We start from the raw sequence: 27,797 nt of genomic DNA on the forward strand, positions 1-27,797 counted from the left end.
ACTGGATGTGCACTGTGTGCCTCAAGGCTCCCAGGGCATGTGTAAAAATTGAAGTCATAGTTAGATGGTACTTGAATGTTGAGAAATGGGAGGGCAGTAAAATCTCCTTCACTCTTTTTAGTGCTTTGGTCTCAAAAATCTTGTACAGTGTACAGTTAGAATACTTTGTTTAAAGTCTTCATCTGCTAGTTGTATAAATTATATACATTTGCAACTGTTTTCATAAACGAGACGTTTGTTCCTAAAGATATACTTGCATCCAAAAATCTAGGAAGCAGATTCCCCCTTAATTTATTCCAGTTTCCTTAAATTTGTCTTTCATTAAGACTTTGAAACCTTGATAGAAATGATGGTGATGTTTTTTTTTCCCTACGTTCTCACATTTCAGTACTTATCAGATAGAAAATGATACTGAGAGAATTGGGCATAGCAGGAGAAAATCCAAGAAAAATATATTTCTGAATGGACAAAATTTAAAAAAAAAAAAAAAGAAAAAGAAAAAAAGAAAACAAAAAGAAAACAAAACAAAACAAAGCACTAAAATAGGCTTTATTTAAGTGGGTATAATTTTAAACACTGTAAATTGCTAGTAGGAAAAATGCGTTCTCTTTACAGCAAAAGGTTAGGCACAAAGCCTGTTGTGTTAAGGAAGGGAAATAAATTGCTTGGTAGCATGCAGTTCACAGCTTAATCTCCCATCTTGCTTACAGACAACTATGGATTTTCTAACTGCGATTATTCTGAATTGCATCACCAGTATATATTTGTGATTATTAAATATGTTGCCTTTGTTTTCCTTGTGTGTTTTCTTGTTTGTTTTGTCATCTTTGATATTTTGTTTCTGCTATTGCTAGAGAGGAGAAACAGCACTGCACATGGCTGCCAGAGCAGGCCAAACAGAGGTCGTTCGATACCTAGTACAAAACGGAGCTCAGGTGGAGGCTAAAGCTAAGGTAAGATGATTTATATTTAAGGCTATTTAATAAAGCGGGAAATTGCATTCATATTGCATGTGTTATTTGGAAAGAGAAAAGGGAGATGAAGCCAAGGATCTTGGCATAAAGGTCACTAATATTTTGTTACATACTTCATCACTGTAGTCATGAGTGAGCTGAATGTAAGAGGGAAGGCAGGAGATGTCAAATTGCCACCATGATTGTTTTTTCACCAATATATGATACAGACTATTCTATCTTTGAATTTTGATTTGGGGTAAGAGATGCAGGGCAAGGTAGGAGGAATACCTCAAATCTGGTTTTATTTTTGCAAAACTGTGATCACTAGGCTGCTGATGTCTGTTGTCATATCCTTCAAGCATCAGCCTGTATGCATTCAGAAATAGTTAGACTTTTAAAGAACACTTCCTACAGGGCTCACCAGAGAGGTGGCAGATCTGAAACTCCTTAGAAAACAGATGTGGGAGCTTTGGGCAGCTGGAGAAGACTGTCCAGGTCAGCTGGAAAGGAAAAGTAAGTTGCTTGTAGGAGTTTCTCAGCAGCAGATGAAGATGAAGAAGAGCAAGCTTAGTAGTGGGTGGATGAATGTGGGAGCCTGTTTCAGTTATCACTGTTATGGAAGAATGGGAAATGTATTAATTTGCATTATTCCTCTGCATTTCAAAGAGTGGAATACACAGGAGCTATTTTAATAGCTCAGGATAAGTGATACTGTGGAAGATTCTGTGCAAAACAGAGGAGTTAACCAGAGTCAGTGGAAGGAAAGAATTTGGAAGAGCAAATGAAGGTCACGTACAAGAGAAAAACAAACTTCCTAGATCAACACAACCATTGCCTTGACCTAGCTGCAGGATGAATTGGTCTGTCTACAGGAAAAGCAACCTGAAAGGCATGATATGGGTACTAAATCAAAAAAGTGTGGAAGGCACAGAAGGAACATGTAGAATAGAGTTGGAAAAAAGGAGCAGACTCTACAGCAAAAAATGCAACTGAGGAAAATAAAGGAAGAAGGCCAAGAAATGGTCAAGAGCTACTGAAGAAGCATAGAAAAATACAGAAATAGAAGTTCCAGGATGCACACAGGGAGAGTAGATAAATGGGCATAATGTATGGCCGTTGTAATTGGTGGGATAATAACCAGGATTTTTTTTTCCAAATAGTCACTAAATACATACAATTTCAAAAAGATGTACTTTTCACTGTGAAATTATCATCTGAGAACTGCTTACTAGTAAGAGCATCTACTTATAAGGAACTCTGACTAAATATTTATAGCAGATATATTGCATATCTGGGAGTAGTCTGACAATAGAAGTGAATCATGTGGTTTGTAAATCTAAGACATTCCTGAAAGTGAACAGCTCGTGTTCAGAAGCACAGTCATGCAAACATTCTCTAAATTTCGCACAATGAATTTGAGCAAGCTGCCATTACTGTAATCAACATGCCTCATAAATAACAACTAAACAGAATAGATTATACACCAGCACTAATACCAATTAGGATTTCAGTAGAATTAATTTTCACATGCAATTTTAAAAGGCAGTAGAAAGATAATAGAATCTGACCAAATGTTTTCTGTCAAAATATGAGTCTTAGTTTTCCGATGTAGAATCGTGATTTTCCCCTTTATGTTTAGGATGACCAGACTCCGCTGCACATTTCTGCTCGACTGGGAAAAGCAGATATAGTACAGCAGCTGTTACAGCAAGGAGCGTCTCCAAATGCAGCTACAACTTCTGGCTATACGCCCTTGCATCTTTCAGCTCGAGAAGGCCATGAAGATGTAGCTTCTGTTCTTTTGGAGCATGGTGCATCTTTAGCTATTATTACCAAGGTAAGAGAGATGCAGAAGTGATAGCTTCTGTAGTAAAATATATCTGTAATGAGTGCTACTGGCAAGTTAAATGCTAGAATAGTTATATACATATACGAATGATATGAGATTGAGCTGCATGTTGTTAAAAAGGTTCAAAGCTTTACTCTTTAACCTCAGAACCTGATTTATAACATCCTAGTGATCTGACATGCGTTTGCTTAGAATGAAAGGAATGCAGAGCAGAGATTCTTGATGGGAGTTGATAAGCTGTTACCCAGCCTTGTCCTTGGGTCGTTGAAAAGGAAGGAACCGTCTTTCTCTTTAGTCATCTTTTTAGTCATTTTTATATGGGTAGAGCTTTTCCTTGCAAGGGAAAGCCTTCAAACCTTCCAGGGCAGAGGAAACTATAGACTTGCTTGCCTGTATATGGAACTGTGAAAGGGGAGTAGATAGAAATAGCGTATCTCTGTAGATTGGAGGCATACTTTGCCCCGACTGTCTAGGCACCAAGGAAGAAAGTGCCTGAGGCTGCTATGTGCTCTGTCCTACAGAAAGGATTTACTCCTCTACACGTGGCTGCAAAATATGGGAAAATTGAGGTAGCAAACCTGCTGCTTCAGAAGAATGCATCTCCTGATGCTTCTGGGAAGGTAGGACAGAAGTCACTTCTATTTGCACAGCAAGCATATATACACACATACGATAGTAATACCCTTCTACCTGCTTGCCCTTGCACACACACTAACATTCACATCCTGCTTTTAACTGGAGTAAGTTTCATGTGATATCCTTGTTCCTACTTGCACTGCCAGGAGTCTGCAAACTTAACAAAGGTGACTTTTATTGTCACTAATTGACAGCAAAATTATGTCCTCTCAGTACGCATCCAGGGTAATGGAAACAAACAACTCCCCTGCATTGCTCCCCAGACTATTTACAATCCTTAACAGAGTATTCAGGCAGCTGGCTCTGCTTCCCCAGGCCCCATGATAGGGCAAAGGCCCAGTAGGACTTCAAGCTTTTTAAACCAGCCCAACTTGCATTTTTAAAGATCCAAGGGACAATTTACTTTGAGCAGTGCAGTAAAAGAAAAACACTGCTGAGGTTTTGACCTCAGGGTCAAAATTCCTTACTTGCTCTGTCCAAGAGGCAACGCTGACATGTACTTGTGTGCATCTTCCCTGGGAAAAGCGAAAAGGGTTCACACGTCTCAGTAACAATTTTGAAAACCTTGTTTCAATTTTTGCTTCAACATTTATCGAAGAATGTGGATACATGAATGAATAAAAAATGTGTTTTTTCGCCTTTTCTCTAAACTTCCAAACTCTTTAGTTTTTCCTGGAGAGGGTCTGTAACAGCACTTGTTTGTTCTGCATGTTTTTAGAGCGGTTTAACACCACTGCATGTAGCTGCACACTACGATAATCAAAAAGTGGCACTCCTACTGTTGGACCAGGGAGCTTCACCTCATGCATCTGCCAAGGTACAAGTACTGGAGAATAATAGCTAGCCTTTCTGTCACTTTTTTTTCCTGTCTATATGCTCTTTCTAGAATGTATGTGCTTGCAATTGCAGTGACCTTGTTTATAAAATCTTACAACCACATAAAGCTTTGTAAGCTGTTAGAATGATTCTACAGATTAATAAAACAGTAATAAAAATAAAAAATAAAAGCAAATATAGATGTAGAAAAATCTGAAATTATTAGTTTCACTGAAGATTGAGCCTTGCCTTTGCTTGTCCCATCTCCATACTTTCAGAAGTCCAGCCAACTTTGTATCACTGTGTCTTAACATCTTCACAGGACAAGCTTGGACATAATTCTTTGCTGTGCCCCAGTAGTGCCCCTGTATTGTGCCACAGAAGGTGTGAAAAGTTTCTCAGCACAACATACAATGCTACTGATGTGCTTCATGGTATTTCTAGTTGAGTGTAAATGGACAGTTGAGAAAATTAGTCATAGCTCTGCGTGGTTTGTAATTTACTCTCAAGACAAAGCATAGCATTAAGATTTCAGATGTGAAAGAATAAATACTTAAATGCATAACAGTTTTATGAATAGAAGAATTTAGAGGAGTTTTTAAAGTTTTTCTCCTTTCTGGATCCCAGTTTTAAATATTGTCACATAATCAGTAGTTGGACAACAGTGATAAGTAAAACAAGGTTGCAAACCTGTGTAGGTTCAGTTAGGCAAGTGTGGTTCAAATATCCTGTTTGAAACAATCCAGATATATTACTAAAATCACCATGAAGAAACACTGTGGAAAAGGGTGAGCTAGCAGAGCACTTTCAGGCAGGCATCTCTCCTTGATTGCCTTACACATGACTGATTACGGCCATAATAGGAGAGCCCTTCTGCATGGCTAAAGAGGAGAAAAGAAACTGTCATACATGGGAGCTCCCAGAGCTTATGGTGCAAAACTTAAACAAACATGGATAGCCTGCAGAAATAGCACAGTCTGAAATCAATAAATGCCAATAGTGGCAATCCGCCAGAGCAATGCCCCAGGAGGTGAACTGAACTGATCTCCGATCTTTTACTACTGCAACACAGCACTCCTAAATGCCATTGTGGGGAAGGAAAGACATTCTGAAAAGGATGAGAAGACACTGACTTTCCAATTATAACTAAAAGAATCTGCCTTTCACTGCCTCTGGATTCTGTGAATCATGTAGGGAGCAGGGGTTGCAGTACCCACTGCAGAAAGCACAAACCAAAGTGGAAGCACTATAGCCGACAGTATAATACTACACAAACTCAAGTGTCAAAGTCACCTTAGCTTCCCCATTTGCAAAAATAATAATAATTTTGCAGCTGCCACTTCAGGCCTTCAGTGCTAGCTATGTCTTCCTGAAAGACAGCATTTGTTAGTCTTCTGCAGCAAGTACACAGGAGCACACTGAGCAGAGCATCAATATTAAATAAAATTAATGGTAGAATGTTTGTCGCTTTAGGCACAAACAGTGTAGTCAACTGAAAGATGATGTTGGTAACAGCAGATGATTTCCCATTTTGCTAGTGTGGCCTAATAAATAAGGGTGTTACGTCATAACTCTCATCACTAGCTCTGCAGTTAGTGAGTTGCTTTCTTTATAACACTCTTCATCAACAGTCATCTTAAGAATTGCTTGTTTTGTTAGCCAGGCCTCGTAGAGGGATCAGTGAAGGGGTGTGGGAAGTGGCCGTGTCCCATACGTTCTCTAATACAGTTATTCAGATAAACCATTCTTCCTTGTTGCCTAAAATTAGGCTTCTGCTTTATTTTAATTTGCCATTCACTTTGCAGTGCCTTCCTTCCCTCTCCCCCTCTCAAGGCTTTTTTTTCTCTCTGTCCTTCCATCTTTAACCTTATTCACTTTTTGCCCCTTTTTCCTGGCAACCAGAATAACCAAATACTGTCCCTCCAAACTTTCATGTTCCTTTCTGCATTTATTTGTAATGACAGAGTGCTGCCCTTACCATAAGAAGATGCTACCTGAATCTGAGTTTCAGTTTTTGTTTGTCTTTGCCTTCTCTTGGTGACCTGCTCTTTGTCATCCCACTAAAAGTGAAGTATGTCAATTTCTGAGGAAAAGACCTGAAAGTGCACTTGTATTTTGTCATATACAAAATATATGCTATATAGGATTTAACACAGAGAATAGGTGCTTATGTGGTGGTGTCTGTTTTACATGTCAGTCTTACGCAGGAAGTCTGAGAGAGGGGACTGCATTTGTTTTTCTTGATGCACTTCATCTTCCAAGTGAACATTAATGCCCATGCCCCTCCCTCATTAGCTGTGGCACTGCTGTTCCTGGGTGTCATTTTGGAAGTGCTGCAGTCTGCTTTGCTGAGGTGCTGAGCACTCCCACTCTGCTCAAGTAGGTGCAAATTGCGTTTTGAACAGACAGTACAGGCTGTGTTAAGCTGACTGTTCTGCAATACCCTAATATCTAAGGGCTAACCCAAATAACATTAAAGGCTATGGAGCCTTTTCCATGTGCAGTTAGTGCTGTACATCTCTCTCACTTCCAGATTACTACCAGTGCAGTCTCACAAACGTTTGCATGCCCCTGTGCATTTATTCTCTGTTCCTCCTGCATTGCCCTACATCTATTGTATCCAGCCCTGCTGCCTTGTGGGGTGCAGGGAGGGCATGAGCCAGATGAATGGCTTTGTGCTTTTAGATGGATTTTATTGGACTGTGTAATTTGAAATGTACATGGTAATTACTATACCATATGAAGTGTTCATGCAGCAGAGATCTTAACTTCTTACTTAGTCATATACATATGCATTCATGTTTGCCATTAGCTTTAAAATAAAGTCTGATACATTTCTAAGTGATGGAAAGTTCTGGATTAAAAAGATCTTGCAGTTTGTACCAAAAGTGAGTTACTTGCGTTTTGGTCAGTATTCTGGTATTTGTATGCTAATAATTTATTTTTATTACTCTATTTTCTGCCAAATCATCTTTTAGAGTTACAAAATTTTATGCGTTGATAGGAGAGAAAAGACGGAAAACAAACAGAAAAAGAATACAAGACAAAAGTTGCATGCTTTAATTTTCCCTTGATCTGAACCAAGAAAGTCTGTTGGTAGAATTAGACTAAATGCTGCAAGAAAAGCAGTGTTTCATATACACAATGCTATCATTCACACTGGGAAATAGGAAAAAAAAAAAAAAAACCCACAAGTCAGTAACAGCTGTTGAAAGTTGTGAACACACATCCTGCTCTTCTCTTTGTTAAAGATTCTATCTCATTGTTTAATGAATAGCTTGCAATGAAGTGCTTTCTGTTGACAGAACGGCTACACGCCACTGCACATAGCTGCCAAGAAAAACCAGATGGACATAGCAACTACACTGCTGGAATATGGTGCTGATGCCAATGCTGTAACCAGGCAGGGTATTGCCCCTGTACATCTGGCCTCGCAGGATGGCCATGTGGACATGGTGTCCTTACTTCTTACTAGAAATGCTAATGTAAATCTCAGCAACAAGGTAAGTGTTTCCTCTGCTTGGTGCTAAAGCAATAAACAAACATAGTGACAGGAAGGATAGAGGCCTCCAGTTTTATCCAGTATGATTTTGCAGGTTCTGAAAAACACTGTAGGTGTTTGAATACAAATTGCTATTTCTTATAGCAAAGAGAGCAGCGTGCAGCAAGTGCTCTGTCAGATTGAATGAACTGTATTTTGTAGTCCCCAGGTTTTGATGATGTCTAGCACCATATGCTGCAGAGGAATTTATAAATCCATCTCCCTCCCTGTCATGTTATACTCATCTGCCAAAATATGCCACGGGAAAAAATGTCTTCCTCATCCTAGTGCTTAGTGTGATGTTGGGGAGTCACCTAGGAGTCATCAGAGATGTGCCTGTCCATTAAGCAATGGTAACAGCTAACTTGCTAAGGGAAACTAGTTTTTTTTTCTTTGTTTGTTTTATGAGGTTGTAACAGTGAGGTAGTCAGAGATTTTGTTGTTGTTGTTCATTAAAGTAAGTGACTCTTCCTCCCAGTAGGTGTTCCTTACAGCACAGTGACTTTTACTGTAGTTTCTCCTGGGGTCAGGAAGAGAAAAGCTAGTAGATCTTAGTTTTTATAGATTATTGTCTACTCTATGGTAATGTTTCTAGCAAATGTGCAGCCTTCATTCTTTAAATGCTCTCCCTAGCCATCAGAGATCTTGCAAAGTGCAGTTTCAGTGTGGATTCATGTGACTAATGTAGAAAGGCAAGAGTAAAATTTTTCATGGAGAACATTTCTCATTCTCAGTAGGTAGACAAACTTTGCGTCTTCTGAGGCTGTGGACGGTGCTGCACAGGGTTGCTTATTTTCAGTCCCTCCTTGAATAGGTTCTCTTGAGGATATTGATTTGCCCTCATGTCAAAGTGTGAGCTTGTGCAGCATTGGATATGTTTTGTATCGCTGTCATACAATCTGCCACGTACACATTCTGCATCACATTGGCTATGGAGAGCATGATAACTGCTGCTTGGTTTTTTGATGCAGTCCCACCATTAGTTACCTGCAACATCTTCCAGTCCATTGATGTTTGGTTGCAATCTCTTGTTTTCTCATTATACAGATATTAGCACCTATGAAAATAATTGTCCTATACTTGCTTAGCAATGCACATTTCCTCTGAACTCAGCACCTTTGTATGAAGCTAGACATTTAAAGCACAACAACTCTGAGTTTGGCAATGGAAGTAAAAGGCCCTTTGTTTTCTTCAGAGTCCACAGGGTAGTTGGGAACTGAGTGCTCAAGTTTCAAGACTTGCTAGAGTTTCAGTGCTGACACTGACCACTTACTAAAACTTTTAAGAAAGTTTGGCCCATAATATTCAAGTCCTGTTGTGTAATTTACAGTTGATTACATATTCATGCAGTGGGATCCACCTAACCATTGTTGTCATCAGCACTGCCTTTTCAAGAGCAGTATTATTATTGCCTTTAGTCAGGAGTCCATGCTGCAAGCTGTGGGTGGAATGTGTGCAGTCCTGTGGAGATTTATTTGGGTTTAAGGATAGGTAAGGCTTAAATCTGAGCATATATTGCTGGTAAAAATTTTGTGGAAGTCTAAGCAATTATTCAAATTTTCTTTTAAAGTCTTGCTCATTCTGAAGAAGTGAATTAGCCAGGAGGAGAAAAAAATACTGTGAGGCTTTTTTCTCAAGTGCATTATAAAATTTGCTATTCTCTATTTAATGTCACACAAGGAAATGTTCCTTGTGTGAAAGAAATATTATCTTCATAGTTTTTAAGTTGTTTCTTGCTATTGAATAAATCAGGAATTGCAATACAGAGCTTCTAAGTGAAAGTAGAATTATTCACATCTCTAACTTCAGCAGGACTTTCTGAATTTTACTGATATTGAATTTGTATTTATGTGTCACCTCTCAAGATTGTTACCTGCTCCTCCTCATTTACAGAGTGGACTGACACCATTGCACTTAGCTGCTCAAGAGGACAGAGTCAATGTAGCAGAGGTTCTTGTTAACCAAGGAGCTGCTGTTGATGCTCAGACAAAGGTATGGATGCCACTGTCAACATGTATTGTTTTCTTTCATGGAGGCAGAAGCCTGTACACTGGTCTGGTAATCAGTTTCAGACTGAAACAGAAAAAACAGCAGTGAAACATTCCTTGTAATAAGTTGTAGATTATATTTTGAACACTAAAGACATAAACCTCCACATTTAGTATTATACTCAGTCTGTGAGCTGTAAGCTTATTTCTTGCCAAATGTTTAGATCAATATATATGTTTCCTACTATTGAGTTTTACTGAAGGTGAGCAGGATTGAGCTGTTTTTTACGTAAAGAAACTTTCAGAAAAACTAGAACTCTTTCTACAGGGAGTCATGTAATCTTTTACCATATGCACACACTCATGTAGTTTAGTAGTAGTTTAGTAGTTTTTTTTACATGTTGCACGTACTAGCGCTCATCTAACAGTAGAAACAAAACACAGGAGAACTGTTGTTTACAACATCTATATTTACAGCTGGAGAAACAATGTAAATGCAAAGTAGGCATTCTTTGTTATTAAGTGGTTAATAGTTTTTCCTATGACTTAATAGAGTTTGTAGAATTGAGTAGTCTTTTGCTGAGCTGTTACTAAGCAGTCATCCATAGGCATGATTCTACAAGTTTATTAGTAAAGACTTACCCTTGGTCTCAGAGCTTGAATCGGCCTTCATGACTGAATGTGCCTACATTTCTCAACCATTCTATTTTGCAAAGTACAGAGCACTAGTCTATTTCATAATACTGGTACATTCTAGGAAACTGACTTTTTTGAGGGTCCCAAACTGAGATTGGGCCAGTGTCCTCCTGATGTTAGGTACTGGATAAATATTGCTCTATTCTGTCTTCAGAAATACTATTGAAGTTGAAACATATACCCCTTCAGAACAAATCTGAAATTATTTAATGCTGTTATCGGATACAGGGTATATATACATGCTGATGGACATTTTCAGACTTACTGACCTAAAAATAGTTTTTCTTAAAGTAAATAATTGGACCTCTTGATAAGGGGATTTATAACTATTTTCTAGAATGACTGGGAAGGGATTTTGGAACCCCAAGCAATAATTCCCCCCACTGCACAATGTTGGTTTGGGTATGGTGTCTGTGACCTAATTCCAACAAGCTGTCTAGAAATTATTTTATACTTGGTGTATGCCATGCTTAGAATGTAAAGATGATAATCTCAGTGTTGATTTCATTTAAATTCTTCATGCGTTACCTGGATCTAGGAGACATTCCTTTAGCTGGGTAAGAAATCAGTTGTGATCAAGTACTTGAAAAGTAACTGATCAAATCAGCTAAAATAAATGAAGTCCCACAGTCTGATCTGGATTGTTTAGAGACTTGTGCAAGATAAAAGCATTAAAAAATCTGTTCAGCATGTATCCCCAAGTTAAGTGCTGTGCTTGCATCACAGAAATGTGTGCCCAGCCATCCAACAATACTATCATTTTGTCATCACACTGACATTTCAAAAAAGGCTGAATCCATCATCATCTCTTGCTGCAGGTTGGCTGATTGTGATTGATGATAGTGGGAAAAGTCATAGGTACTTTCTGTTGTATAATTCCAACTGCACTTTTGTTTTAAGCTATTGATTTCAGTGATGTTATTCTGGCATGAAATTTAATATAGTCCTTATGAAATCCCAGGAGTTTGTCCAGTTTTGTACTTTTGTAACCTGTTCTCAACCTGTTTTCCAGATGAATCAGTGTAGGTTCTTGTCAGCTTGCTAAATCATTCAGCAGCAGATGAGATCAGCCCTGGTTCATTCTTTGGGTGATTTCCTTAGATGTAACTGGTTGCCTTTCTGGAGAAAGGAAATCTATCTTGTTTTGGTTTGTGTAGAACAATCTGCTCTTTTAACTTGGTCAAGAGCTGAATCACCTCCTAGTCTGTAAAACTTGTCTCTGCCTTTCTCCCACTCTTCTCCATCCCACAAATAGTAAACAGTCTAAGGAGATATTTACATCAACAGGTGCAGGCAGTCATGTGTCCCCTTTGCCTGCTCTCCGATGTCCAAATAGGATCCAGTTCTGGAGTAGTGGCCTTTCAGTCACATTAACGTGGTGTAGTGCTGAAATACTGTCACAGCTGAGAAGAAGGTGTTTGTTGTGCTTCAGGGAAAACCTGTGCTGCTGCACGAGCTCTGTGCTGAATGGTGCATGTGGCAGGATGGCAGTGTGGTCAAGCAAGCATGAAACTGTAGAGACACGTGGGAAAAGGGCTTCAAATTCTTATTTAGAGATCTCTGGATGGAGCTGAATTTCTTAATTGTATCTCTGAAAGTTGAGCTAGTCAGTAAGTAAAACTATCACAAGTGAAACAAACAAACAAAAAAAGGAAAGCAACAGCAACAACAAAGAACAACCAAGGAATTGTATTTGACCTGCAGCTTGAATCCTGTCATTGGTAATAGTTGTATCATTTTCAAGAAAAAAAAAAAAAAAAAAAAAAAAGATGCCTGATGTTCATCCTCATTCTTCAGTTGTTCCTCATACATGTAACTACTGTAAGTAACGAATTGCTTCCTAGTACAGATTTGCTTCCACAGGACATCCCCTTAGTTGCCAGGACATGGAGCAGGAACTCATAGGTCAGACAAAGTCCTCAGTGTATTTTATGCTCAGCTCCTCTTGGGTAATAATTCTCCCATGTCTGGGAGAATGTAACTATTAACCTCATAGGTCTATGATGATGGCTTGTACTTTTGCCTACTGTCCTAACTCATCTTCTCCTAAGGAAGAAAGTGCCTTGTGTCTTGTAGTACTATATTCTAGTGGAGTGAGCTTGGTGGTTATTCACTGACTTCTGCAGGGTGTTGTCTGCTGGGTTTGCAGCAGTGACCTCTGCAGACTCCTCACAACCAGCTACGTGGAAGTTATCTGTCAGATACCCATTCATTACAACCCGTGATATAGGATAAGTTGCAATGCAGTGCCATGTATTTTGACATGGAATAGTTTCTGCATTAACTGGAGATCGTCTTGCATTCCTAAGAAAAGAGCCAGCAAGCTCTGAACTTCTGCAGTGAAGGAGAAATAGTTTTGCGGCAAAAGCTACAATATCTTCACCTCGTGTTTTATACAGGTAAGGTTTGGATGACTGGCTTTGTAAAACAGCAGTTCTGTAGTTACAGGCTCTCTTGTTGAGATGGATTAACTGTTCTATGAGAATAAAATGTCTGTGCGTGCTTCCCCTAAAACCAGAGGCACTGGGGAGGAAGATACAGCAACAGCTGAGTTGACTCCAAAAGCACTGTTGCTATGCTTGCATGTTTGCATGATACCATCCAGCACATCCAGTTCAGGTTTTTACTTTGTGCATAGAGTGTCAAAGGTGTATCCATCTCTGCTCTAAAATCCAAGAAGTCGGTCTGTACAGCTTAGTGACATTATGTTGGGGATCTCTGTGGGCCTCCAGCAGTGTCAGCACTAACCTTTCATTTTCTTCTCTTATTTCTCTTATTCTATATGCTTTTATTGCCTTATTTATTGTAGGCTAGACAAACAGCCAAGCCTTTTATCATTATTATTTATTAGATTCTCTCATCATCATGTTTCCCAATGAAGTGTTGGTTGTGTCACTCCCACACAGTTTCCATCAATGGAGGAAATACTCTTAGCATGTCATTCAGCATCTTGGGTAAGGCCAAGTGAGCTATCAGCTTCCACCTCTGGTGCGAGTTCTTTAATCGTCGTTTATATATAACTTACAGTCCCTCTTAAAACATCTAGAGTTTGCAGCTTTATCACATGGGAGTACTTCTTATTTCTGCTCACGTTCACAGAGCCACGGATATGATTTGGGGTTATTTGGGCGATTAAAAGGGAAGATTGGGCAGAAACATATTTAACACCCTGAAGCTATAGCAAGGAAGAAAAAAGATCTAATACTATGGAAAACTTCTTCTGTGGGACATCAGTCTGTGTGATTTAAAAAGGTTTAAAAAATCAAATCTAGTGTTTTAGAGAAGGCATAATAGGGTCCTGCTGCAAAGGCAGCAGCTTTTGCCTGTTCTAATGTTTCATTTGTGTCTGAATTTAGGTACACTAAAGACTGTTTCATATGAAACTGTTGTGCAGCATCACGTCTATCTCAGCTTATATTATCCTCTCCTTTCGCACATAATACTGGGAGGTTACAATTAATCTGAAGCTGTGCAGTGAGCAGATGTTTCTTCTCCTAATAATCATGTTGAGTGTGTAAAAGCTGTCCTGGCACATGTGATGTTGGGTTTCGTTGCAGGGCTTCTGTGCTGAGAATTGGCATGAGTAAATATTGTTTCATGGATCAGCAAATCTTCATAAGTCATTTCTCAAACCCTTTTCCTGCTGGATAACATTATTGTAGGATACAGCATTAAGGTGATGGATGGACAAAAGAAAACCAATGGGAGGAGAGTGCTGGTTCAGTCAAGGATTTTCATTCTGTGCAGACAGTTTTCAGCAAACAGTTGTTACACTGTGCTTGGTATTGTGCCTCTGGGGAACTTGTGTTCTCATAGTCCCTGGTTGACAACTGTCTGAATAATAAAGCCCATCATAAAACTGCCTTTTGTTCCTAAGGCTGTAGTGGTGGTAGAAGATGAAGGTGACTGAGAGGTCACAGCGTTGTTTTGCAGGTTGAGCTGGGCCTTCTTTATCAGATTTATTTAGATATTTATTCAGCTCAGCCTGCCCTGTTCTGAGAGGAGCCCCATAGCAGCCTGAGTGCTACAGCGGCTCCTAACTGTGCTCTCATTTTTATTTTGGAATAACCAATTTTCAAGTGCAGTAAGAGAGTGGGAGTGGGGCAGAGAAGGTGGAAAGTAGTGCTATCAGGAAGAATCACTTTCACAGAACAAACACATAAACATGGGTATCTTAATGTGTCTTCATGGCACATCCTCTCTCTCTCCCCTTGACTCTTGGTGCAAGCTCAGTTGTTATTCAGACATTTACGTGGAAATTTCCAGCCGAATAATGCAAGACAAAGAATTCAGCATGTTTGGCCACGATTCAGCACTGCAGTATGTGTGTAGGTACCTATAGGTTTACTTGTTATATTGTATCAGGATTGGATGCCTTTGCAATCTTTGGAACAAGAGCATTTTCCAGCCTTATCAATGCTGATGTATTGTACCTTCATTGTCTGACATATACAGCTGAAAAACAAAAGCATAGCAGCTTGAGAGTCAGCATGACTAGAAATAGGCAATCATTCAAGCTGCTAGGATTTATGGTTATTGCCGTTGGAGGATATTAAAGTAATACACTGACAAACACATGAGGCTTGTGATAATTTCCTTCAATAAATTGAGAGCAAAAAGAAATAAGGGGTGCTCTGTGTTTGTGTGTTTCATGAGGATAAAAAAGCAAAGTATTTCTGATTTCATTTTTTGGCACTTATTCTTGTGGCTTTTGATAAGCCTTTCCCAGCTGCTAACTTCCATATTGCTGCTCATTCTTTAGAACAACAAGCAGCAGCATGGCAACTGACTGCGAGAAGGTGATATGCTTTAGAGTTGTATTAAACAAAACCCGTGATTTTTCTTGGAAGCAACTTCTTTAATATTAGAATATCTACTAAGTCCCATAGAGATTATGCCAGTAAATATGACTCTGCTTTGCAGAAACGTTTGTAATTTCAGAGCATATATATATATATATCTTGAAGCAAAATATTTTAGTCTCCTGAATACATTTCTATAGGGAATGGAAGTAGCAATGAGAATCAGTGCTGTTATAGTAAATTTGATTGCGTAATCACAGAATCTGCCAGTCAGTGTGTTTCAGAAAAGTTAGTCTGTTTTCAGTGAGTACGTTGGGATGTTGAAGTTTCTGAAGTCCCACTAACCAATAGATTACAAGCTCTGTTGTGGAAGAGAGAAGAAGGTATCAATAGTGACTCAGTACTGGAAGAGGTGATCATGTTAAAAAGGTTCAACCAAGGACCCAAGTCACAACTGGTGCTGCTAAACAAAGGCACCAGTAGTAAGTTCTTAGTAATTGGAGACTCTTTGCTGACAAGCACTGAGGTGCTCATCTGATGCCCGGATAACCTCTCTAGAGAGGTTTGCTGCTAGCTAGGGACCCACATTTTGTGCATCAAGAAGAGGATATCGGGTATGATGAAACCACGCAACTACTATTCCCTTCCAGTCTTTCAACGTGGGTCACACAAAGCTGCTACCAGAAAACTAAAAAAATGTTATAAAGACTTCACATCCCTTTGTCCCTAGAGACAAAGGAGTGGAGTAAAGCTGGCTACTCTTTAAGGATGTATTCCTGCAAGCACATGAGCTTTCTATCCCTTAAAATTAGAAAGGAGGCAGGAAAATAGCATGTCTTGGCAATGACCTGCTGGTCAAATTGCAGGAAAAGAAGGGCATGTATAGGCAGTAGAAACAAGGATGTATCACCTGGGAAGAATACAGGAATGCTGTCCAGACATGCAAAGATGGGATTAGGAAAGACAGGACGCAGATGGATCTGAACTTGGTGATAGATGTTAATAACAAGAAGGGGTTCTATAGGTACGCTGGTCAGAAGATATAGGCCAAAGAGAGCATACCACCTCTGACAAATGTGAAAGGAGAACTCTCTACTACAAATACAGAAAAGCCTGAGGTACTCAATGAGTTCTTTATCTCAGTCTTCACTAGCAGCTGGGATTTGCACCTTTTCCAGATCCCTGAACTTCTTGGAGGGAACTGGGAGAGCAACTCTACCCCACTCTACGAGCAGAGCAATTCTGAGACCACCTCATGAGACTGAATGTGTACAAGTCCATGGGGCTGGACAGCATGCATCCCAGGATCCTAAGGGTGCTGACTGGTTGCCAGGCTGCTCTCCATCATATTTGAGAAGTCATGACTGTCAGGCAAAGTCCCTGGTGACTGGAAGAAGAGAAACATCGCTTCCATTTATAAGAAAGGGGGAAGGAAAACCCTGGCAACTATAGGCTGGTGAGCCTCTGAGTCTCTGTGTCCATGTCCAAGATCATGTAACAGATCCTTCTGGAAGGCATGTTAAGGCACATGAAGGTTGAGCAGGTGATCCAATACAGCTAGCATGGCTCCACCAAAGGAAGATTGTGCCTGACCAATCTAGTGGCCTTCTGTAATGAAGTGATGGCATCAGTGTACAAAGGCAAGGCTAATGCTGTCATTTGCCTAGATTTTGCGGTGCTTTTGACATGATCCCACACCACATGCTTGTCTCTAAATTTGAAGACGTGGATTTAAATGGTGGACTATTTGGTGGATAAGGAACTGGTTGGAAGGTCACAGCCAGAGGGTAGTGATCTGTGGCTCTGTGTTCAGGTGGAGGTAATTGATGAGTGGTAATCCTCCAGGGGTCTGTTTTGGGACTGGTACTCTTTAGCAGTGATATAGATGATGGCATTAAGTGCATCGTCAGCACATTTGCAGACAATGACTTGCAGACCAAGCTGAGTGGTGCAGTTAATACAGCAGAAGGAAAAGATGTCATCCAGAGGGACCATAATAAACTTGAAAGATGGGCCAATGTGAACCTAATGAGGTTCAACAAAGTGAAGTTCAACGTTTTGCACTTGATCTGGGGCAATCCCAGATATCCCAGACTGGGAGAAGATCTCCTTGAGAGTAGCCCTGCTGAGGAGGACTTAAGGGTCCTGGTAGATTAAAAAAAAAACCAACAAAACACGCACACAAAAAACACAAACCAGCAGTGAGCACTTGCAGCCTGCAAGACCAACAGTATCCTGGGCTGCATCAAAAGAGGGGTGGCCAGCAGGGAGAGAGAGGTTGTTGTCCCTATCTCCTCTGCGCTCATGAAGTTCCATTTGGCGTATTATATCCAGTCTGGTGCCCCTGACAAAGGAAAGATGTTGAGCCTTGGGAGAGGGTCCAAAAGAGGATCACAAAGATGATCAGGGACTGGAGCAACTCTCCTATGAAGACAGGCTGTTCGGTCTGGAGAAGAGAAGGCTGTGAGGCAACCTCATTATGGCCTTCCAGTATTTAAAGCAATCACTTCAAAGCGAGAGTTGAGATCAGCTGTCCTGGCTCTCCAGCTCTTTCCAGATTTTAATGTTTTAGGGTTATTAACAGGGGGTTCCCAGAAGGTGGCAGGTTGACTTTGGCTTTTATCTCTCCAGTTGGTCTTACAATGTATGATTTTATATAGGCCTGTATTTTGAAAGGGTAGAAGGGAGTTAAGTTTCTTATATGAGGAGGTTTCACTGCATTCTTTTGAACTGATTGTTTCATAGTTTGTTTAATCTGAATTTGTTTGAAACGTTGGAGAGGAGTGACAGAAGCTGTGTTTAAGGTACTTGGTATGAGAGTGCTCATCTTTCTACTGAAGTCTCAAGACTGCAGCTACTCTACAGGGAACCATGCCACACTTGGATCCTGGGCACTACTTGGAAGCTCTCAGGCCAGCCCTATGTTAACAGTGACTGTAAGGCAATGTTCCAGCGTTCAGGTCACAATGACTGTTTTAACTAGCATTTGGGCTTTTACCACTGCACAACTGTTCAGGAGGAAAAGTTCACTGTAGTCATTTGGCATCTGATCCAATGTTCATATAAGTCAGTGGAAAAATTCATTCTGCTGATAACAGTGGAATTTGAATCTGTCACTGTTTCTTGCAATCATTAACTCGTCTTGGTTGTCAGAGCTAGAAATTTCTTTAGATGGCAGTATGTAATTAACTGAAAGAAATGTACACACCCTAATTTAAAGTAACTGGTATAGCTACCATCTACTAACATGTACAGATATGGATGAAAATAGGTAACCTTGTGTGAAGTAGCATCAGAATCAAAGTGTCATGAAAAAATGGTGCATCTAAACCCACAGGCAATTGAAACTTCCATACAGTGGAAATTTTTTGAGGGGTTTTCTTTCTTTCATAGATTCATAGAGGTTGGAAGGGTTCTTTGGAAATCATCAAACTTCCTGCTAAAGCAGATTCCCTAGAGAAGATTGCACAGGAGAATGTAGCTCTGACCTCACAACTTGAATACGTAGTGTAGGGCTGACTCCTGAACCCCAGCCCAAGGCAGACCTTGGACTTGCCTTCCTCAGTGCTTTTGACCCAGTTGTCTCAACTTGCCACACCTCACTGAGGTGTGTGCATAAATGAAGGATGGCAGACTGCAGTTTTTAACTCTCTGTGTGCCTCCTGGGCAGTAGATTTTTTTCCTCAGCAGAAAAGTGAAGACCCTTTTTCTGCTTTTGAACACTGATTAGATCCATGGGTCAGTGCAAGACCAGCACATATTTCAGTGTTTCTGCCCACAAGTTTAGGCTTCTGGATCTAGTTCCAAATTGTTCAATCTTTGGTCCTCTGTTTTATTTTATTGTGTTGTTAACACTTAAAGTAGCTTCTTTTCTTGTTTATTAGTTTTTAAGTGATAGGTAATATTCTTCTTCTATTAAACATTTTTGGAAAAATTTCCAAGATATATAAACTTAATATAAGAAGTCATTTAGTTTTGTTTAGAGCATTTGATGGGTGTCTCTCAAAGTTGACAAATGATTTTAGTCTATTTATTAATAATGGAAACCAAATAGCAGGGACATTCAACTTTCCTCTCTTTGCAGTTGCCAAGAAATGCAATTTTTTAGAGTTTGTGGTACACTAGGCCAGACACCAAAAAAATCAGATTTTATTGTCTTAAAGCCTTAACTCACAAGTCAGTGTTCCAGTTTCTGTAGGCTCGTGTTTTCTTACAAAGCTGATGCATCTGTTGCACTGTTTTTGATCTATCTTTTGGGTATTTCTGTCAGAATGGATGGACTGTAAATTGCTCTGTAGCTGAGGCAGACCTCAGCATACTTAGTTTTATTAGTAAGTTGCTACTACTAGTTTGTCATCACACTGCAGGAACACCAGTCAAACATGTGAACCTCACTGTGCAGGGTAGTATACACACATTCATTGAAAAAAACAGGATCATCTCAGAGACCTGATGATCTGAGTGTTGCAGGTGAAAGCAAATAGTTAATGAGTGTTGCATATGTTGAAGACTACCGAAGTACAAGGCAGGCAAAGATGTTTACGAAGAATGGAACTTAAAATGGCGTTAGTGAGAGGCATTTTTCCAAAGTTGCTGTGTTTGTTTTGTTGGTTTTTTTTTTTTTTCCCACATAGACTAAAGGAATAAAACTTGACAGGATTTTTGCTGCTACATGTCTGTTATTTTTTCTCATGGGATGCATGGGACTATTCATATTTTCTTATGTCCATTCTAGATGGGATATACTCCCCTGCATGTTGGCTGCCACTACGGAAACATAAAGATTGTTAATTTCCTTCTGCAACATTCTGCAAAAATCAATGCCAAAACGAAGGTGAGTTTTCCGCCTCTGCTTCACTCGTTCTTTGGAGGCAGCAAGTTTGCTGTGTCCACCACAGTCTTTCCCTTTCCTTGTGCCTGCAGAACGGGTACACGCCGCTGCACCAGGCTGCACAGCAGGGGCACACCCACATCATCAATGTTCTGCTCCAGCACGGTGCGGCGCCCAATGAGCTCACTGTGGTAAGTGCCAAGAAGCCACCGCTCAGTCTCGGTCATTCCACCCTGCATGAAGCATTGTGTCCCTGCTGTGTTTGAGTACAGGAAATGACAAAAAAAAATGTGACGACGGGGAGGAAAAGAGCAGAGGAAGGCTATTCCAATCGCCTCTGTGTTCTGTGTCCTCCATTGTCTCTTCCAAAACCAGAACAGCAAACATCTGCACAATGTTTTCTTTTTCATCCAATTTCTGTAGACTTAAACTCTTATGGTTACATATTCTACTACCCAAAATCTATATCAGTCACCAATATGCAAACGTTTGTGTACTTCATTATTATGCATTTTTCTCTAACTAGCAATTTGTACGCTTCTAGCATTCAGCTTTTCATACAATTTTTTCAATTGCTAGAATGGAAATACTGCCCTCGCCATTGCAAAGCGACTTGGCTACATTTCAGTTGTTGACACATTAAAGGTGGTGACAGAGGAGACCATGACTACAATTGTAAGTACAGTTTATTTCAGTAGTGGAAGGAAGGATTTTTGCTAAGCCAGCATGTTCATCTTTGTTTAGTTAGATGTCTACTGAGATTTCAGTCTAATTTCTACCTAGCTCCTTTTAGCATTATAAAGTAGATATTAAGTCAGATATAGGCAGAAACCAAGCAGAAAATGGCACTGTAAAGGTGCCAATTTTGTAAAGGGCTAGTTATAGCTGGCCTGTTTTTCATAGCATATAGCATACTTTGCTTATTGCATAAATGACACGAATGCAAACTGATTTGTAGTGGCAAATACATTCATAGAAGCTTCTTTCTGTTGGCTTCTGAAAGATGGCTAACAGTATCTTATACATGCAGCGAGTGTCTGCAACCCCAGCTGACATATCCTTGAACTCCACCTCATCTGTCTTGTCTCTCAAGAAGGCTTGCTCTTGTATGTTAGCCAGAGAAGATTAAAGAAAGTAGTCAGATAATGCCTATCAAAAATTGGCAATTACCAGAATTCAAGATATTTCTCAAAGATCTTATGGCAAAGTGCCTAATGAAGACTGTTCTCGTAAAATGCGGAGCCTCCATGAACAACCATAGAAGTAAAGCAAAAAAAGAGCATTAAGAACATAAATTCAGAGCACCAGCTCATAATTGACTTTTTCCTTTTTGCAGCCTTTTAGCGCGTAAAAGGGGAGTCATATGCATGTATGCATTTTTAACCTTATAGGAAACTGAAAACAGTTATTGTACATTCCATGTTTTGTCATCACACATTTGTGTGGTCTGTCAGTGCAAGCAGGTGGTTGCAATACAGTTGAGATGACGAGCAATTTTTAGTTCAACTTAATGATCAGGCTGTGAATTGTTTTAGAGGAAATGTTAGATGCTGAGCAGCCTGTACTACAATCTGCGAGTACCTACGCTGAAGACAAGCACAGAAATAATTTCCACAAAAACTGAAATATGCTGTTTATCAGTCACAAGTGTGTACTTGATAGACTGTGGAAACCTAAACATGAGATCTGATTTACAGCTGAGTATCTTAAAAACTCAGATAGCTTTTTTTGGGGACGTGTGGCTAAATAACTCCCTGAAGTAAGTTTAATGAAACCAGAATGAGCATAGCTAGTTTTACTGTGATTTGTTATTCTTTACTGAAAGTCTGTTTATGCCTGAAAAAATGCTGTGATTTTGCTAGCTTAACAGCAATGTGTTAAAAACCTAAAAAGAGAATACCATGAAATGAAAGAACTCTGAAGCTTTTTATTGGTTTTGTGATGTTTGAGCATACAGGCAATCTTCTGCTATTTCAAGGGAATGGCAGTAGCTCAAGAAAGGTGAACTGTGATATGAGTAATTATGAGGCAAGAGAAAACCCAAAATATTTGTAAATAGGTGAAGATAGAAAAGCTGTTTTGACCTGATCTTGTTAATGATTTCTTATTTGTATATGAAGAATGAGAAGTGACAGTGATTAAAAACACAAACAAGGGCAAGTGTAGGGTCCTATCTCTGGGGAGGAATAACTGTATGCATCAGTATAGGTTCAGGGATGACCTGCTAGAAAGGAGCTCGGTGGAGCAGGGCTTTGCGTGTCCTGGTGGACAGCAGGTTGATCATGAGCCAGCGGTGTACTCTTGTAGCTGAGAAGACTAATGGTATCCTAGAGTGCCACATCCGGAGTGCGGTGTCCAGTTCTGTGCTTCTTGGGTCAAGGAAGACACAGGGATCTCGTAGAGAGACTCAAGCGGAGGGCCACGAAGATGATTAGTGGCCTGGAGCATCTCCCTTATGAGGAAAGGCTGAGACCTAGGACTATACAGCCTGGAGATGGATATGCTCTCTGGAGAATACTAAGAGGGTATCTTATCAATGGTTATAAATATTTAAAGGACAGGAGTCAAGTAGATGGTGCCAGGCTCTTTTCAATGTTGTCTAGAGACAGGGCAAGGGGCACTGGGCACGAACTAGAACACAGAAAGTACCATATGAACACAAGGGAAAAGTTCTTTACTGTGAGGGTAACAGAGCACTGGAATAGGCTGCAAAGAGGTGGTCGAGTCTCCTCTAGAGATATTCAAAACCCACCTCCGTGCTTTTCTGTGCAACTTACCTTAGGGAACTGCTTTAGGGGAGGGGTTGGGAGTACTTTAGATTCTTATTTTTTGAACTCCACTCCACGAGCTCCTATCTCTGGAGCATCTCCTGTGTGACCTAAAACTTTACCAAAGTGCTTACTGCACTCTGTTCAAGCTGGAGAGTACAATGTACATGGCTGTGTATTTTGTGGGATACACAGGTATTCTAGGAGCGGCTTTGAGGCATTCAGGATCTTTTTTCTGCTTTTAATTTTTTTTTTTTTTAAATCTTTATCTTGGCCCTGAATCAACATAAGTATAATGATGAAAATCAACGGCTTCTTTGTTAAAACACATTCTGTAATGGGTTTTATTTAGCTTGCATGTAGTTACAGTTGTTTTCATGTGTGGGAAAAACACAATTCTTGTAGAGGAACCTCTGAAAAATTTCACATGTAATTTGAGAGCAAGCTTATTCTAACATAGTTGGATTTGATGATGTTAAGGGCCTTTTCCAACCTTAAAAATTCCACAATTCTATGATTTTTCTGCTGAGAAAGGAGAAGCACATCCCTCAGAATGAATGTTAGTATAGTTTAAATATAGATGACACGCTCCTGCTTAAAATTTAGATGACTTTTCAGAGAGTTCTTATAAATACCCTTAACTTGCTTAAAGGTAATATTGTTTATTTCTGTATTATTTCAGTATAGTCTTTTTCAATGTGTAGTTATATTCATCTATGGAAAGCCAGGTAATAAAAAAGTTGAAAAGAATCCAAACAAGAGTTTTGCTAAATGTAGATAAAAATACACCCTGAAATGATTTTTTTTCTTTGACAGACTGTTACAGAGAAGCACAAAATGAATGTACCTGAAACCATGAATGAAGTTCTTGATATGTCTGACGATGAAGGTATTAAATAATAAGAAACCTTCTCACTTATTTTTCAGTCTGTTATTGTAAGAAGCCTTGTTTTTTGTTTGCTTTTTTTTTGAAGTACTAGTTGGATATGCTCTCTGCACATACGTTATTGTTTTACATTGATTTATTGATTCATTGAACGTCTATGCTTTTATTTAATTCTTTTGTTTATTTAAATCATGCAGTTCGTAAAGCCAATGCCCCTGAAATACTCAGTGATGCTGAATATTTGTCAGATGTTGAAGAAGGTATTTGTACATTTTTGTGTTGCAGTGATATTTAACTTAAGCCTCTTCCTTTTACTATGTCTTACTGGAAATTAATCCTTTCTGATAATCTTCTTCTCATCCTACTAACAACAACTTCTGCTTTACAGTTTAGAATGCTTTCAAAAACTCTTCAAGCTGTTAATGATAATCTTTTTTTTTTTTTTTTCCTGAATGTCTTACTACTAATTTCTAAATGAAATTACCTCCATTTTTCCTGGAAGGGTCCTTTTGCTGCAGCTTCTATAAAGTAAAGAATTAGTTTATTATTGCAACTAAAAAATATCAGACAAAAGGGTCAAATATCAAAGTACTTTAAAATAAATAGCTGATAGTAAAAGTGAAGGACAAAAGGATGGGTGGTTTTTTTTTGTTTTTGTTTTTAATCTTGTGTGTGTTCAGCTATGGAATTATTGATTTATATTGATTGTCAACTCTAGTGTAGAAATATTTTTAGGGTTTAAAACAAAACTGTATTTTAATCATAATGTTCAGCAAAACCACAATGGATTACTTTTGTCCTAAGCAAAAAGGATGCTGCGCTGAACTCAGCAAGTTGTGTTTCTTGGGATTAATGATGTACTCTTGTAGCTGGGATTTCTGTATTCTGTATCATTCTGCAAGGTGATGTGTAGTTCATGAGTGGGGCAGTAAGCCATGTCTTCTCAGTGCCTCTGGATGAGATTTAAGCTGCTCACACCAGCAGCTTGCCCATCACAGCTCACTCCTCAGTGTCTGGCTGGGCTGACACAGTTTCAGTGGTCTGTTAAGTATCTGGAACTCATTTGGTAGCTGCTTTCCTCCCAACCACCATCCCCTGCTAGGTCAGACCTTCCTTGGTGCGGATGTGCAGGAGCCTGTGTGAGTCCCACCAGGAACTGCAGGTTTCCAGAGGCCACAGTGGGATTACGTTCCCATGTCACACTCAGAGACAGGAAGGTCTTGTGTTGAGGAAGGGAATGATGGCAGCACCCTGGGGGCTTTTATGTGTGTATTTGGTCACTTGCATTAGAGCTGCAGATTTTCCTTCTCCAGTGGGGAGAGAAGTGACTGGGTCCAGTTAGCTTGTGGCTGTGTAGTCAGCCTCTTTCTTTGCACCAAGTGATGTGTTTACATGTTTATAGCACTTAAGAAGCATGGTGTAAAAGCTGCAAGAGGAGCTCACTGCGTGCAGCTCTTGTTCAGTTCATTCACTGAGGCTTTTGTTTTCAGTTTGTCAGTGTTCCTACATTTGCATTCTTAAATAGATCACGTTCTTACTGTGCACCTGTGTTTTCCAAGTAACTCTTCTGGGCTATTGTACTGCTCAAAATACCGCATTGTTGTAACTGGCTGGAATGCAGATGCCTAATAGTTAGTTAATAGAGCAGCAACAGCTGCCTTAGCCCATGGCACAGCGTGAGGTTTGCTGCAGATGAGAAATGCCTGTGTAGGGTCAGAATATTAGATCTAAGATGTTAAATGTGTCCTTCATGTATGGAATCACTTCTAATGGCAAAATGCAGAACTGAAGGGAAGTGAGAGATCTGTGGGAGGTTTTTGTAGTCACAAACTCTCATTTCAGGGAAAAATAAATATTAAGGATATGGGGTAATCAAATCAATTCCTTACCTAAAGAGTGTATTCTGCAACCATGCTGTTACTAGGAGAGCTAAGAGGCTGGCTTACATGTAACAAGGTTGTTTTCAAAGCCTACTGCTGAACTGGAGCTCTCAAATCAGATAATAGGTATTTTATTAATCCATGCCGGAGCACTGCAGTATGCAAAGGTGGGGAATTACAGCTTTGAGGCAGTAACCACTGTCCTGTCTCTTTCTTCTGCCTTGTGCATCCTTGAAGACAGGATATTGATGCCCTTTCCTGCAACTGCTGGGTGCTGACAGTGTGTTCCTTCAGGATGGAAATCACAAATCTCATAGCCAGGGAATAGATTTCCAGATGAGAGAAATCTGTTTCAGTGATTTTAGGAGGGATGAATTTATTATATTTTTACACTCAGGAGTTTTCTGAGACTATCTAGATACACTTATACAGATCAGCAAAAGTTTCAGTGGTTTGATCCTGGCTTTTCTCCAAAACCTTGGCTAAAACAAATGTACGTCCCAAACCTGAGCTCTCCCTTACTTCATATTCAGGTCATCAGCCAAACCATTCAGTGCAAAATTTGCCCCATAATTTCTCATTATTCAGAAAACCTCAAGGTTTCTGTCCTAAGAGCAACTGAAAGCTTGAAGCTGAAACTAGTTTCAGAGCTCAGAGACAAGTGTGTCAGGGAACTGCTTCCTTCTATTTGTTGCTTGCTGTGTCTACTAAATAAGCACTTACTCAGAAATGGTGTAATTTCCCTGCAGTGGAGAGTTTGGTTTGCAGTTGCCCCAAATGAGAAGGGACTCATTTTCCTAGAGTGCTCTGGAAAGCTTGGCCAAATGAGGTTACGTGCTGGGAAACTGCTTTACCACAAAAGAGAAATGGCCAAAACAAAAACCCAACAATAGTTTAAATGTTGAAAATTTAGAAGGCACATGTAGTGCTGAGCTTTAATTTTTTTTATTATTATTATTTTTTTTAATTTGGTCTTCAGTAGGTAACTCTTTTTTGGTGTAAATAAGGACACTGTTTTAAACCCATTTAATGGATATTCCTCTCTCTGTAGGAGTAAGTATCATGCTAATCCATCTCTGGCAGATTAGGCAGGTGCCCGAGGAGGAAGTGAGGGCACACGGCCTGATCCCAGAGCAGGTGCTGGGTTACGGAAATGAGCGCCTTTAAGACAGGTCAGGACATTCTCAGGAATTAAAATCTGTTTCAGTGATTTTAGGAGGGATGAATTTATTATATTTTTACACTCAGGAGTTTTCTGAGACTATCTAGATACACTTATACAGATCAGCAAAAGTTTCAGTGGTTTGATTCTGGCTTTTCTCCAAAACCTTGGCTAAAACCAGAAGCGTCCTGCTCTGCCACCAGACAGCTCTGGACAGGCTGTGATGAGGGAGTGGCAAAAGCAAAGCCAATGACAAATGTCTGTTTGGATCCCAAGCTATAATGAAATGTAGCTTGGGACAAGCCATATGATCCCTTCACTCCTGCTGCCAGAGAGCCATGTTTGTCCCTGGCCTCTAAAAAGAGCTCAGGCGCTGTAGTTTTGCAGTTCCCAGCAGTATGAACGGGCTCTGAGGAATCAGGAAAATGGGGAAAGCCTTGGAATAGATGACAAAGGTGATCAGAGATACAGAAAAACTTCTAGGGAAGAGGACAGTAAAGAGAGTAGGATTATCTATCACAGAAGAAAATCTTGAGGGATGAGCTAGAACATGTGAGGTAGTGGGTGGCAAAGGGAGTGGTGAATGGGCTGCTTGCTGCGTCCCCTGAAGTCCACAAACAGGATGCACAGGTGAGACCAGCGAGGTGTAGGTTCAGCCTAAGTGAAAGGGACTGCTCTTAGTGCAAGAGCTGCTTGCAGCGTGGGACCCCTGCACGTGTCCTTGCTTTGGAAAATGCAAGAAGTCTACGCAGGTTCCAAATGTAAATGGAATGATAAAAAAAAAAAAAGCCTTTTGTGACAATACCAACCTCTCTCAGAAAAATCTGTGTTTGCACTAGCTGCCGGCTAGAGAAACGTCCTGGAGGACTTCCACCCTGTCCTCTTCTTCACTTCTTCTGTGAAGTTTGCCTGCCATCAGAGCAGGATGTTCTTGGGCAGATGGACCTTTGCTCTGACCTGTGGCTGTCATTTGTCCGTGGTTTTGA

General features: G+C 39.9%; 1 protein-coding gene across 30 annotated transcripts in view; it reads left to right on the top strand.

Moving 5' to 3' along the window:
* The window catches only part of ANK3 (ankyrin 3), a 289,738-nt gene that overhangs the window by 184,658 nt on the left and 77,283 nt on the right, over nucleotides 1–27,797 (top strand). For 23 of the 30 annotated variants that reach the window (XM_052677741.1, XM_052677738.1, XM_052677737.1 and 20 more), the window contains 11 exons: nucleotides 855–953; nucleotides 2,596–2,793; nucleotides 3,327–3,425; nucleotides 4,160–4,258; nucleotides 7,563–7,760; nucleotides 9,692–9,790; nucleotides 20,020–20,118; nucleotides 20,208–20,306; nucleotides 20,695–20,790; nucleotides 23,700–23,772; nucleotides 23,967–24,029. In XM_052677741.1, the coding sequence (XP_052533701.1) occupies nucleotides 855–953; nucleotides 2,596–2,793; nucleotides 3,327–3,425; nucleotides 4,160–4,258; nucleotides 7,563–7,760; nucleotides 9,692–9,790; nucleotides 20,020–20,118; nucleotides 20,208–20,306; nucleotides 20,695–20,790; nucleotides 23,700–23,772; nucleotides 23,967–24,029 (1,222 nt within the window). The remainder of the gene's footprint in view (nucleotides 1–854; nucleotides 954–2,595; nucleotides 2,794–3,326; nucleotides 3,426–4,159; nucleotides 4,259–7,562; nucleotides 7,761–9,691; nucleotides 9,791–20,019; nucleotides 20,119–20,207; nucleotides 20,307–20,694; nucleotides 20,791–23,699; nucleotides 23,773–23,966; nucleotides 24,030–27,797) is intronic. The other 7 variants (XM_052677742.1, XM_052677746.1, XM_052677744.1 and 4 more) reach the window with 2 other exon arrangements.

Source organism: Tympanuchus pallidicinctus, unplaced genomic scaffold, assembly GCF_026119805.1.
Source record: "Tympanuchus pallidicinctus isolate F22 unplaced genomic scaffold, pur_lepc_1.0 scaffold16, whole genome shotgun sequence".
NCBI lineage: Eukaryota > Metazoa > Chordata > Aves > Galliformes > Phasianidae > Tympanuchus > Tympanuchus pallidicinctus.